Below are 13,407 nucleotides of genomic sequence, written 5' to 3' on the forward strand. Positions count from 1 at the left end.
TGGGGGTGATGAAATATTTGGAAACTGGATAGAGGTAATGGATGCACAACTAAATGCCACTGAAATGCACACTTTAAAAAAGTCCTGACATTAAGAAGTACTTATGACAAGAAGAAAGGGAAAATATTAGTTGACATCTATTCTAGGGCAGTGGTGGTACATATCTATCCAAATGAATTTGTTTTGCTTCTGAACATTAATTTGTCTTTTTGGGATATGTCCTTTTATAGTATAATGAACATGGAAAGTATGACATGCAAGTTAAAAAATGAGAACTTCAAAAGGCTATCAGAATGTGATGTTTTTTATTTCATATTTGTAACTTCCACCTCTTTCTTTTTAGAAAGATCACTCCGCTTGCTGTGAGGGGAGTGAATTAGAGAGTCAAGAATGGAAGAAGAGAGACCTGTTGGGAAAATATTGTAATAGTCCAGGTTGAAAAATAATGAAGATAGGACACCCATGTAGGATGTGGAAGATAAGGAAAGAGAGTAAAAGATGACTCTGAGGTTTTGAACTAGAATAGCTGGGGTGGAGGCGGGGGAGTGCCATTTAAAATGATGAGAAAGACTAGGGATAAAGCAGTTTAGGACTAAGGAACCAAGAGTTCTGATTTATAATGTGAGATGTCTACCCAATATTGAAGTAGGCAGTCAGATATATTAATAGAACTATGGAACTCAGCAGGTTAGAGTATAAAGTTGAGAGTGATGAATTTAAGTCACAATATAATTTAAAAACTTAGGACTGGAAGTGGTCGCTTAAGGGAAAGTTATAGAAAGAAAAGAGAGCCCAAACCAAGCTATGAGGCATTCTCAAAATTCTAAAGGCCAAACATAAAAGACTAAGAAGAAACGGCCAATGATGTGAGACAGCTATTGTGTCACAGAAGCAGAAAGATGAAGACAATATTTCAAATAGGAAAGAATAAACAACTGTGTCCAATGCTGCTGAGAAGACAAGTATGACAAGGAAAAAGAGTGACCACTAGGTTTATTCACTTGAAATTCCGTATAATTGGGTACCTAGGATTTACTAGGATCTATGATTAGGGTTTCTCCTACAACAAATATTGGCCAGCCTCAGTGAGGTAAGTTTTATCATCCCCATTTACAAATGTGGAAAGTGAGGCTCAGAGAGGATAAATAATTATCCAAGATCAAACAGCTGGAATTCAATGCTTACTCTGGGTCGACGTAAGAGATAAACTTGTTAACAAGTAATATAAAATAGTTTATGTGCATGCCTAATAAATCATGATCATTGATGAGAAATCATAATTTGTTGGGGTACCTATAAAATATGTGCGTGCATGCTAAGTCACTTCAGTCGTGTCCGACTCTTGGCAATTGCATGGCCTGTAGTCCGTGGTTTTCTCCAGCCAAGAATGCTGGAGTGGGGGATTTCCCACTCCAGTGGGAAGTACAGTGGTTAAGATTCCTGGCTTTCACTACAGGGGGCACGAGTTTGATCCCTGGGTGGGGAATCAAGCTCCCATATGCCACACCCTATGGCCAAAAAAAAATAAGAAAATACTGAAGTGGGTTGCCGGGCCCTCCTCCAGGGGATCTTCCCGACCCAGAGATAGAACCCACATCTCTATGTCTCCTGCATTGGCAGGTGGGTTCTTTACCACTAGTGTCACCTGGGAAGCCCTATAAAATATAGTGGCTTTTAAATAAGGAAAACTACATGAGGTTTAAATTGAAATATATGAGTTATCATTACATATTTTCACCTATTGACTTATACATAAAGATAGAGTAACAATGTAGAAAACATTTGTTTTTCATGCACTTTAAAATATTTCAATTAGTTTTCTAATAGAAAAAGGTGTTTCATATTTATATTAATATTTAGCTTAAGCAGCTCAAAGAAATGTTTGCAGACCCCTATCAAGGCTATAATTGGCTCACAAATTAGACTCCGCCAGCCTGCTGCTAAAATGGTTTACACAAAATTGAGAGATTTTTTTCTAATTTGAAAGCTACTGATAATATATGATGCTTGTTCCAAATAAGTTATCTGCATTTTTTCAGGAAGGCAATATTAGGTTACTCTAAATTAAAGAGGTATGCTTGAAAGTAAATGTAGGCAAAATGTTTCTATTTCCTGCATGAATGAGAATTAATTATACGCACAAAGAAATATATGCAATCTCCATTTATGAACTAATTTATTTGCACATTTTCCGATTGCTGAGAATAATTTACATTTAAAGTGTCCAATTTGCTTCTCCTTTCTGAACAAGCACAATCCTTAAGATATTTGATTTTTGAATGAAATAATACTATTTGCAGCAACATGGATGGCCCTAGAGAACATCTTACTGAGTGAACTAAGTCAGAGATAGACAAACATCATATAATACCACTCATGAATCTTTAAAAAAAGATTCTTTAATCTTTAAAATTTTAAAAGTAGAATCTTTTAAAAAAAAAAAAGGTACAAATGAACCTATTTACAAAACAGACAGAGTTAAATATGTAGAAAACAAGCTTATGGTTATTTAGCGTTAGTCCCTCAGTTGTGTCCAACTCTTTGTGACTCCATGGACTATAGCCCTCCAGGCTCCTCTGTCCCTGGGGTTTCTCAGACAAGAATACTGGAGTGGGTAACCATTCCCCTCCCTAGGAGCTCTTCCTGACCCAGGGATTGAACCTGGGTCTCCCGAATTGCAGGCAGATTCTTTACCAATTGAGCAACCAGAGAAGCCCCAAATTTATGGTTACCAGGAAGGAAAGGCAGGTAGGGATTGGGATTGACAAATTCACACTGCTATGTGTAAAATAGATAACTGATAAAGACCTACAATACAGCACAAGGAACTCTACTCAAGACTCTATAATGGTCTGTATAGGAAAAGAATCTAAAAATGAGAGGATATCTTGTATGTGTAGGAATAACTGATTCACTTTGTGGTACACCTGAAACTAACACAATGTTGTAAGCCATCTATATTCCAATAAAAATTATTTAAAAAATATTTGCTTTTTGAAAAAAAAATTAAAATTAGAGCTTGATTTTCAACCTGAGGGTTATAGTTATGAAAATAAATGTGTTGCCTCATGTAGCACAAAGATTATAAGATTAGCACTCTCAGAGAGAAGACATTCTAAAACCCAATAGCAAACATCCAGATATTAAAAAATAGATGTCAGACTTTCCTGGCGGTCTAGTGCTTAAGACTCCATGCTTCTACTGCAGGGTGTACAGGTTCAGTCCCTGGTCAGGGAGGTCCCCACCTGTTGTGTAGTGCAGCCAAAAACATTTTTTTAAATAAATGACAATTATTCTAGTTTAGTTTTACTTTGACACTCAAATTTAAGTACCTGATCCATATTCTGATTTATCCCTTATTAAGTATTCAAATTGAAAAATTATCTTCATCTCATATAAAGCACATCTTTAAAAAATAACTTTTTTCAACTCTCATTTCATGAATTTCTGGGTAGATCATAACAAACTGGAAAATTCTTAAAGAGATGGGAATACCAGGCCACCTTACCTGTCTCCTGTGAAACCTATACACAGGTCATGAAGCAACAGTTAGAACCAGACATGAACAACAGACTGGTTCAAAACTGGGAAAGGAGTACATCAAGGGTGTATATTGTCACCCTGCTTATTTAACTTATATGTAGAGTACATCATGAGAAACTCTGGGCTGGATGAATCACAAGCCGGAATCAAGATTGCCGGGAGAAATATCAACAACCTCAGATATGCAGATGACACCACCTTAACAGCAGAAAGTGAAGAGGAACTAAAGAGCCCCTTGATGAAGGTAAAAGAGGAGAGTGAAAAAGCTGGCTTAAAACTCAACATTCAAAAAATTAAGGTCATGGCATCCAGTCCCATCACTTTGTGGGGAAAAAGTGGAAATAGTGATAGATTTTATTTTCTTGGGCTCCAAAATCACTACAGATGATGACTGCAGCCATGAAATATTTTTTTGAACATTTTTTAATGTGTTTATTTTCTTTTTTTACTTTATTTTTTTAATTTATTTTTATTAGTTGGAGGCTAATTACTTTACAATATTGTCGTGGTTTTTGCCATACATTGACATGAATCAGCCATGGATTTACATGTGTTCCCCATCCTGATCGCCCCTCCCGCCTCCCTCCCCATCCCATCCCTCTGGGTCTTCCCAGTGCACCAGCCCTGAGCACTTGTCTCATGCATCCAACCTGGGCTGGTGATCTGTTTCACCCTTGATAGTATACTTGTTTCAATGCTATTCTCTCAGAACATCCCACCCTCACCTTCCCCCACAGAGTCCAAAAGTCTGTTCTGTACATCTGTGTCTTTTCCTGTTTTGCATATAGAGTTATCATTACCATCTTTTTAAATTCCATATATATGTGTTAGTATACTGTATTGGTCTTTATATTTCTGGCTTACTTCACTCTGTATAATGGGTTCCAGTTTCATCCATCTCATTAGAACTGATTCAAATGAATTCTTTTTAACGTGCAGCCATGAAATTAAAAGTAGCTTGCTCCTTGGAAGAAAAGCTATGACAAACCTAGACAACATATTAAAAAGCTAAGACATCACTTTGCTGACAAGTGTCTGTATAGTCAAAGTGAAAGTGAAAGTTGCTCAGTCGTGTCCAACTCTTTGCAACCCCATATACAGTTCATCGAATTCTCCAGGCCAGAATACTGCAGTGGGTAGCCTTTCCCTTCTCCAGGGGATCTTTCCAACCCAGGGATCGAACCCCGGTCTCTCACATTACAGGCGGATTCTTTACCAGTTGAGCCACAAGCGAAGCCCAATAATACTAGAATGGGTAGCCTATCCCTTCTCCAGCAGATCTTCCCAACCCAGGAATAGAACTAGGGTTTCCTGCACTGCAGGCGAATTCTTCATCAACTGAGCTATCAGGGTTTTTCCAGTAGTCATGTGTGGATGTGAGAGTTGGACCATAAAGAAGGCTGAGCACTGAAGCTTTCAAATTGTGGTGCTGGAGAAGACTTTTGAGAGTCCCTTGGACGGCAAGGAGATCAAACCACTCAATCCTAAAGGAAATCAACCCTGAATATTCTTTGGAAGGATTGATGCTGAAGCTGAAGTGCCAATACTTTGGCCTCCTGATATGGAAAGCACACTTATTGGAAAAGACCTGATGCTGGGAAAGATTGAGTGCAGGAGAAGAAAGGGGTGACAGAAGATGAGATGGCTGGATGGCATCACCAACTCAAAGCACATGAGTTTAAGCAAACTCTGGGAGATAGTGAAGGACATGGAAGCCAAGGGTGCTGCAATCCATGAGGTTGCAAAGAGTTGGACACAACGACTGAACAACAACAACTCTCAAAAGAAAAAAAATTCTTATAAAATGACCCACTTATCTGGGACTAATATGAGCTAGAATCCAGTTTAGTCTAAGAAAAGGAATCTATCTAGTTCTTTGCACCGAAGCAGCATTTATTTAACTAGCAGAAATCTAACAAGAACCAACTATATAGCACTACTGCTGCTGGTAGGTTGCTCAGTCATGTCCAACTCTTTGCAACTGCATGGACTGTAGCCTGCCAGGTTCCTCTGTCCATGGGGTTTCCCAGGCACAAACACTGGAATGGGTTGACATTTCCTTCTCCAGAGGATCTTCCTGACCCAGGGACAAAACCCGCATCTCCTGCTTGTCAGACATCTCCTGGTGGGCAGGCAGATTCTTTACCACCGGGCCACCTGGGAAGCACACTGCATAGCATAAGGAACTGTATTTAATATCTTGTGATAACACGTAATGGAAAAGAATCTGCGTAACGGAATCACTTTGCCATACACCTGAAACACTGTAAATCAACTATACTTCAATTTAAAAAAACAGTAGACATCTTCTCAAGTAATTTATTTCTACTTTAGGCCTTATTACCATCTAATAATAAAGGCTTTCTTTTTTTTTCCATTTCATAACATGTATTCCCTCCAAACTTATCAGAGTGAATTATAGTTTTTTTTCTGGTTTCAAACACAGATATACTCATGCCTAATTCTCACTCACTTTAGTAATAACAATAAAATAAATTACTAAGATTTACCATTAAAAGACTGGTAGCCTAAATAAGGTAACTTTATCACAGAATATAAATAATATTAGAAATATTCTATCTACAAAACAATATTTTAAAGGTGAGCACTATTTTATTATTCATAAACAAAGACAAGATTATTTAAAGGCTTCCCATTTTAAAATATATAAAAATAAATTCAAAATATATAATTTTCTAAACTAGTCATGCTTCCTATTTGTACAGTTTCTGAAATCTGCTCTTTGATTGATGGCTTCATGAATCTTCCTAACAGAGTCATGGAACAAGAGATTGGAATTGCAAGTCATGGGTTGGAGAATTTGTCTATCAATTACCAGCTATATGTGAATGCTCTTTGTGAATTTAAAGCTAATGTATATATCTTAATTATTATTTTCACTACTGTAAAAATATTGTACACTGGATGTTGGGAAAAGTTTAGGCTTCTAAAATAATTTTACAACATGCCTAAAGATTGAGAAGTAGGTGGAAATAATCTCAAAGTTCCAATCAACAAAAATAATTCAGATAAAAAATTATCTTGGCATTTCAAGGAAATTCATGTCCTTCAGAAAGTCGTATTTTAGCCTCTGTTATCTAAAATGGCTATCTACGCATTCGGTTTTCCTTTCTATCACACAAGATCTGTCCTAAATTGTACATAATTCTTCTGCTTCCTACTAACATTCAATCAATGTACTTAAAAGCTACTGGTTCAAAACATAAGTCTGCATATCTTACTAAGAGGGATGCTACTGAATAACTTCATATTCAACATAATTGAGCCAGTACTTGGTAATTAACGGAAAACATCAGTTAAAGCAGAGACCCAAAAAAGGTTTAAATATAAATTAAATCAACATTTTTTAAAACATATAGTTTTAAGGGTTTTTCTGCTGGTTAGAATTTCACATAATAGTCCCTTGGACAGCAAGGAGATCAAAACAGTCAAATCCTAAAGGAAATCAATCCTGAATATTCATTGGAAGGACTGATGCTGAAGCTGAAGCTCCAATACTTTGGCCACCTGATACGAAGACCTGACTCATTAGAAAAGACCCTGATGCTGGGAAAGATTGACAGCAGGAGGAGAAGGGGACGAGAGTATGAGCTGGTTGGATGGCATCACTAACTCAATGGACATGAGTTTGAGCAAGCTCCAGGAGTTGGTGATGAAGCCTGGAGTTGCTGCAGTCCATGGGGTCGCAAAGAGTCAGACACAACAGCAATAGGTATATACATTATATAAAATCTAACCTAATAGGTTTACTAACCTAATTTTGATTTCCTTAAAGAAAAACAAGGACTTAAAGATATTTCCAAACAATCTGAATTTTTGTTGCAATTTTTTACAAGTTTTTCATCTATACCTGACTTGTAGGTGTGTCTTAACAGTCCCATCTTTATAAAGTCTCTCCAAAAATGTAACTTAGCTTTTATAAAGCAAATTATTCTTTGTCTTAGTTTATACAGCTTAAAAAACTGAATTATGTAATTACATCAAAAATTACAAGTGCCCTAAACTGTTTGAAAAATGGGGCAGTAGGGTGCTGGAGCCAGCTCCCACCAGTTCACATGAGCTAACTGAATACATCTTTCCCAGGTCCTCATTTAATGACATCATTTTGGTAGCTTGAAATCAGCCATGGAGGAGTATTTACACCATGGATATCAGCAAACATTTTTTAACATTTTTTATTGGAGTATAGTTGATTTACAATGTTGCATTATTTTCAGGTGTACACCAAAGTGAATCAGTTATACATACACATATATGTACTTTTATAGAGTATTGAGTAGAGTTCCCTGTGCTATACAATAGAACCTTATTAGTTAACCTATTTTATATATATCTAGTAGTGTCAGCAAACATTTTAAATCAAAGCTTTTTTTTTTTTTTTTTTTTTCAGAGAACCAAGTGTTAAGCATTTACCAGCATACCACAAGTATTAGGTATAAAGTTGTCCTGCAGTATCCAAGGATGGTTGGTTCTAGGAGCCCCTAAAGATGCCGGCTGCCGTCTATGGAGTCGCCCAGAGTCAGACACGACTGAATCGACTTAGCAGCAGTAGCAGCAGCAGCAGCAAAAATGCCAAAATCCTGACGCTCAAGGACTTTATATAAAATTGTTCAGTACATTACAGTAGATTCAGTCAGTCATCTGTATCTGTGGATTCAACTGTACTAGCAAACAGCCTACTGACCAAGACCCTTCAGGAGGCTCTGGGATTCAGCCAAGATATTTTATAAGGAAAGTGGTTCAGCAGAGTACGGTTAAGAAAATTCCTACTTTATCCTCAAGAGGGGCCAATGGAGGATAGTAATTATTCTTCACATGTCTTTCAAGTATTTTACTTTGACAGACGTTAACAGAAGATTATTGTTGTTTCTTAAGTAAACTGTCCAGTCTAAAACCCATTGATTCTGTATTCTTACCGTTTTGTGATCATTAACAATCATTAGTTCCAAATATTTCATTTCTTCAAACACACCACGGGATGGCTGTAGAAAATAAAAATATGTGATCAGAATGGTGGTTAAAGAAAATATCTCTAATGCTGGCTGTTAACTGCAAGACTGACTTAGAATTTCAGAAGAACTCTTTGCTGCTCCCTTTATGAACACCCTCAAAGAAACCTGGTCAGGGAAATGGAAGGAAAAAGTGACTATGAAGTGTGGGTAAACACACAATTGGGCTTCCCTGGTGGCTCAGTGGTAAAGAATCTGCCTGCCAACGCAGGAGACATGGGTTTGATCCCTGGTCCAGGAAGATCCTTTGGAGAAGGAAATGGCAACCCACTCTAGTATTCTTGCCTGAAGAACCCATATAGTCCGTAGGGTCACAAAGAGTCAGAGACAACTTAGCAACTGAATAAAAAAGACAAAACATACAATCGGGCTTCCTCAGTGGCTTAGTGATAAAATATCTGCCTGCAATGCAGGAGACTTGCAGAAGACATGAGTTTGATCCCTGGGTGAGGAAGATCCCCTGGAAGAGGAACTGGACACCCACTCCAATATTTCTGCCTGAAAACCCACATGGATAGAGGAGCCTGTTGGGTTATAGTCCATTGGGTTGCAAAGAGTTGGACACAACTGAGCAACTTAACAACAACAAATGTAAAACTGTTTAGGAAAGAACTATATTTAATTATCATTAGGTACTCATCCAGACAGAAAGCAGCTCATGTGGTTTTCATACAATTTTTAATATGTAAAAATATTCTAGAGAAAAATGCATCATTATTAATATGTTAAAATAAATAAATCTCAATAAGAATAGCATAGTACATCTGGAATAGGTACCAATGTAGTCACATAGAAACATGAATTCAAGGGAATGAAATTCTCATAATACTGTACTAATTGCTAACCACACAAGTTCTCAAAGGAACAAATGTTGACAGTTATCATAAAGTTTGATTACTAGATAATCCTTTAAAGAGCAAGGGCTAAGTATTTTAGCTGTCATTTGGACTATCATTTGTTTTTCTTAGTTAGAACAGCACATGGTCATTGATCAGTTTATATTTGATAAGACTGGACTGCAGTCAAACATCAACAGTCTATATAAAATTTATTATTACCAACTGCAGTTTCAAGAGTAAGCAAAAACAGATCTCTAAGTTTAAAAAAAAATTGTATCCATAATCACCACAATACAAAGACAAGCTCATAAAAGAGAGGATGATCTGACCTATCACTAAGTTTTCAATGGCTGGTGGTCTAATTTGCCATAAAAATTACATTTAGCAAAACATTATCTTAAATGTGCAATTTTGGGGAATTCCCTGGCAGTCCAATGGTTAGGACTCCACATTTCTGTTGCCGGGGCATGGGTTCAATCCCTGGTCAGAAAGCTAAAATCCCACAAACTGTGCGACACAGTCAAAAAAATTAAAAGTGCAATTTTCAGTGTAATTACTCATTAAGTTATCGAGTAAATTACCATGTAATCCATATGCTGTGGAATTAATTTTTGGTTACATAGCATTCACCATGTAATTACTAAACAGTCCCCATCATTACAGCTTTCTAACCTATTATGAAATAGACTAGGAACATAATTTCAATTCCAAAGCCCCTATACATTTATCAATACAGAGGAGCTCTATGAAAGTCGTCGACTATATAATTACAGGATTCTTATTTAGTGACTCAGTGTCACACTCACATTCACTGCTCTCTTCCGTCTCCTTTTGAACCACTGTAATTCAGATAGAAAGGGCCACTGGTCACTGCTTTCCATACCTGTGCAAAAGGAAAGAAGACCAAAATGTATGTTTGACTGCATTTCAATGGGAGAATGTTTTAAAAATATTATGTGAGGGAATAGCAGCATTGATAGCATTTGTCTTCTCAAAATCAAAATAAACTAAGGTGGAAAAAGCACGCCAATTATTAAATAGTTCACATTTTCATGGTCACAAATGTAATCCAAAAGCATTATTTTCTTCCAAACCTCATGAAAAACATAATGAGCTGTTCAAGACTCCTGGGAATATGCATATTTGATTCACAACCACCTGACCCTAGATATCTGAAAATTTAGAATTCTACTATGCTTAATTCACTTTATTTTTTAAATGCTTTCCTTTTTTTAGAGGGTTTTTATTATTTATTTACTTGGCTGCACCAAATCTTCAGTCTTCATTGTGGCATGTGGGATCTAGTTCCCTGAACAGGGGTCAAACCCACGTCCCCTGCACTGGGATTGTGGAGCCTTGGCCACAGGACTACCAGGGAAGTCCCCTTAATTTATTTTGGAATTAAAAAGAATGCATAAAAGGCATAACCTTTTGCATAAATTACTAAAAACTTTTGGTACTGATACAAAGAAATAACACTGCATACCCCAATAATCCAAAAGCGGCTTTTGCCAAATCAGCATGCTTAAGATGCCTCAGAACCAGACCATAAGAGAGATAGTACCAGCTGGCCAAAGAGTGGCAAACTTCCACGAAAATCTAAGGATGAAACTCCCTGTAAATAACTCTGTTAAATATGGCCACACTCTATAGTTTCTAACACAGCTTTACATCTGAGTTTCATTTCAGTCTTTCCATTGGAAACGACTCTTCATGCTTCATTACATGAAAGCCACGTGAACTGCCTACCAACACCGCTCACTCCAAATTTCAAACCAATTCCACTTTCCAACAAGCCTGCATGTCTACCAAGCTCCAAGTCAAAGCTTCTAGTACATAAAACAGAATGGCTACTTTCACGAAAACTTACTGAGATTCTTCATTTGCTTAGAATATTGTCCTGCCAAGATTTTCTGGATTATATGTGGTCGACCTGTGCTTTTCTGAAACAAAAACAATTAGTCAATTAAAAAGCAAGATATGATTGCATTTATATAGAACAATACAAGCACTTTCTCTAATATCCTCCCTAAAATGGGAACATTTATATGCTGATGGTTTAGTTACCAAAAATGAAAGTATATCTCTTGCTAAAAGTTGAACTTCAAATAAAATAGAGCATCATCCAATTGCCCCAGTTTAGATAAAAAGCATAGTTTCATTATTACTCTTAAACCTTAACTTTCTTCAAACCCATGCATAAGAAATTCACAAGAAAGAAACACAAATGGGCAATGACTGCACAATGAAAGACAAACACTTTAACACTTCTTCAAAATGCAAGTAAAAAGATATGCCAACTTTTGCCATCAGGTTGGCAAAGGTTTAAAAATTCTTACAACCATAGTCAATTACAGTTGCAAGGCAAAAATCACTCTTACACACTGCTGGTAGCACAGGTCAGAGAGAAATTTAATAAGTCTATCAAAAATCTTGAAAATATCCATATCCTTTGCCCAAGATATTACACTTTTATTAAAGTGTAAAGTAAATCTTATTTCCATCACTATAACCTTTCATTACTGAGTGCATAGGATGAGCTACCAATTTACCAATTTAATGCTCACAAGCACTCCATATGGTGCATATTTTATTGCCACTTAACAAACAAAAATATTGAGGTTCAGAGGATACATTAATGAGTTAAAATTATATTACAAAATAATGGTCCATTTATTTTTTTAAATATGGGAACGTATCACTGAAAAACTGGAAGAATGTGCACTGAAAGGTAAAGAGAAGTTATCTCTAGGGGATGGCATAATGGATAAATACTATTCAGTTAAATATTTGCTTATTGTGCTTTTCCAAATTCCCCACAATGTTTTATAATCAGAAAAAAAAGGTTATTTTAAAAAGTGCTCTTATTAAATTACATAAAAGACTTATAATAAGTAAAAGTTTTGCCATTCATTTATTATTTGAGAAATAACATGAGTTCTCACAAGAAATACTTCCTCCATATTACTGGACTTATAAAGAATACTAAAATTAACAGTAAATTAAATATCAAAAATCTAAATTCAAGTACCATAGACTCTTTATTCTGGTATCAGGTGAAAAGATACATGGAGTGATGAAACCCACAACTAGCAACATAATTTTAAAAACCAACTAAAGTTTCAAGCATTGTTCCCATCCCTCTCCCATGGTGAAGATGAGGATAAATCGTTGCATGAATGATAGGCAGGCAGTAAAAAAGAAGGCAAAAGAGAAACGGCATTAAGTGTATAACAATCAGCTCCTGAAGAATAGAATTATGGGTTTAACAAGGCAAAACCAATGCTTTAAACATTATGATAATAACATCTTATAAGTCTCTTCAACAGTTTAATAGACATAGTCGTGTATATTTATTAATTCATCAAATGTGTAAAATTGCCCTATGAGGGATGCAATGAAAAATTATTTCATTTTACCTATTTAAAAACTCAAGCTTAGAGAGCTGTTATTTGGGGCGCGGGGTGTTTTGCTCTTTGCCTTTGTTTTTGTTTTATTTTAGGGTCACAGGATCCTTAATCAATGCCAGAAATCAAAGTTAATTTTTTACTGTATGAGTCAAATAATTGTGCTGTACATAGTTCATCTACCTACAAGTAGAGTAAGGGAAAAATATTTTACTTCATCAAAATGTCTTTATCTATCTAGGTGGGGTGATCTTCATTATCTGATAATTCTTAAATTATCAGTTAAAAATAATACTGCTTTACTCAAACATAAACCAGTTAAAACTTAGACTTTCCTGCCTCAAATTTTAAATTACCCCATATTCATACACATGTTGCCATACAAAGAAAATAAATATTTGTCTGTTCAACTATTATTATCAATAGCCTGAATGACTATTTCCTGTCTCTAAATTTATCGTATCTACATTTTAAATCTCTAAAGATTAAAAAAACACTTTTTCTGCTCTCCATCAATGACTGCAATATCCTGACGCTATCACTTTCAAACTGCTATTTTCCCATCAGCAGTCCTTTTCACTGTTACGA

At 36.1% G+C, this 13,407-nt stretch overlaps 1 protein-coding gene across 6 annotated transcripts in view; it reads right to left on the reverse strand.

The window, feature by feature from the left end:
- Positions 1 to 13,407, reverse strand: part of ADAM23 (ADAM metallopeptidase domain 23) — a 195,440-nt gene that overhangs the window by 71,318 nt on the left and 110,715 nt on the right. For all 6 annotated transcript variants that reach the window (XM_061148919.1, XM_061148922.1, XM_061148921.1 and 3 more), the window contains 3 exons: positions 11,283 to 11,355; positions 10,219 to 10,295; positions 8,481 to 8,546 (listed from right to left, as the gene is read on the reverse strand). In XM_061148919.1, coding sequence (XP_061004902.1) covers positions 8,481 to 8,546; positions 10,219 to 10,295; positions 11,283 to 11,355 — 216 coding nt within the window. The remainder of the gene's footprint in view (positions 1 to 8,480; positions 8,547 to 10,218; positions 10,296 to 11,282; positions 11,356 to 13,407) is intronic.

The sequence above is a fragment of the Dama dama genome, chromosome 8 (genome assembly GCF_033118175.1).
Source record: "Dama dama isolate Ldn47 chromosome 8, ASM3311817v1, whole genome shotgun sequence".
Lineage (NCBI taxonomy): Eukaryota > Metazoa > Chordata > Mammalia > Artiodactyla > Cervidae > Dama > Dama dama.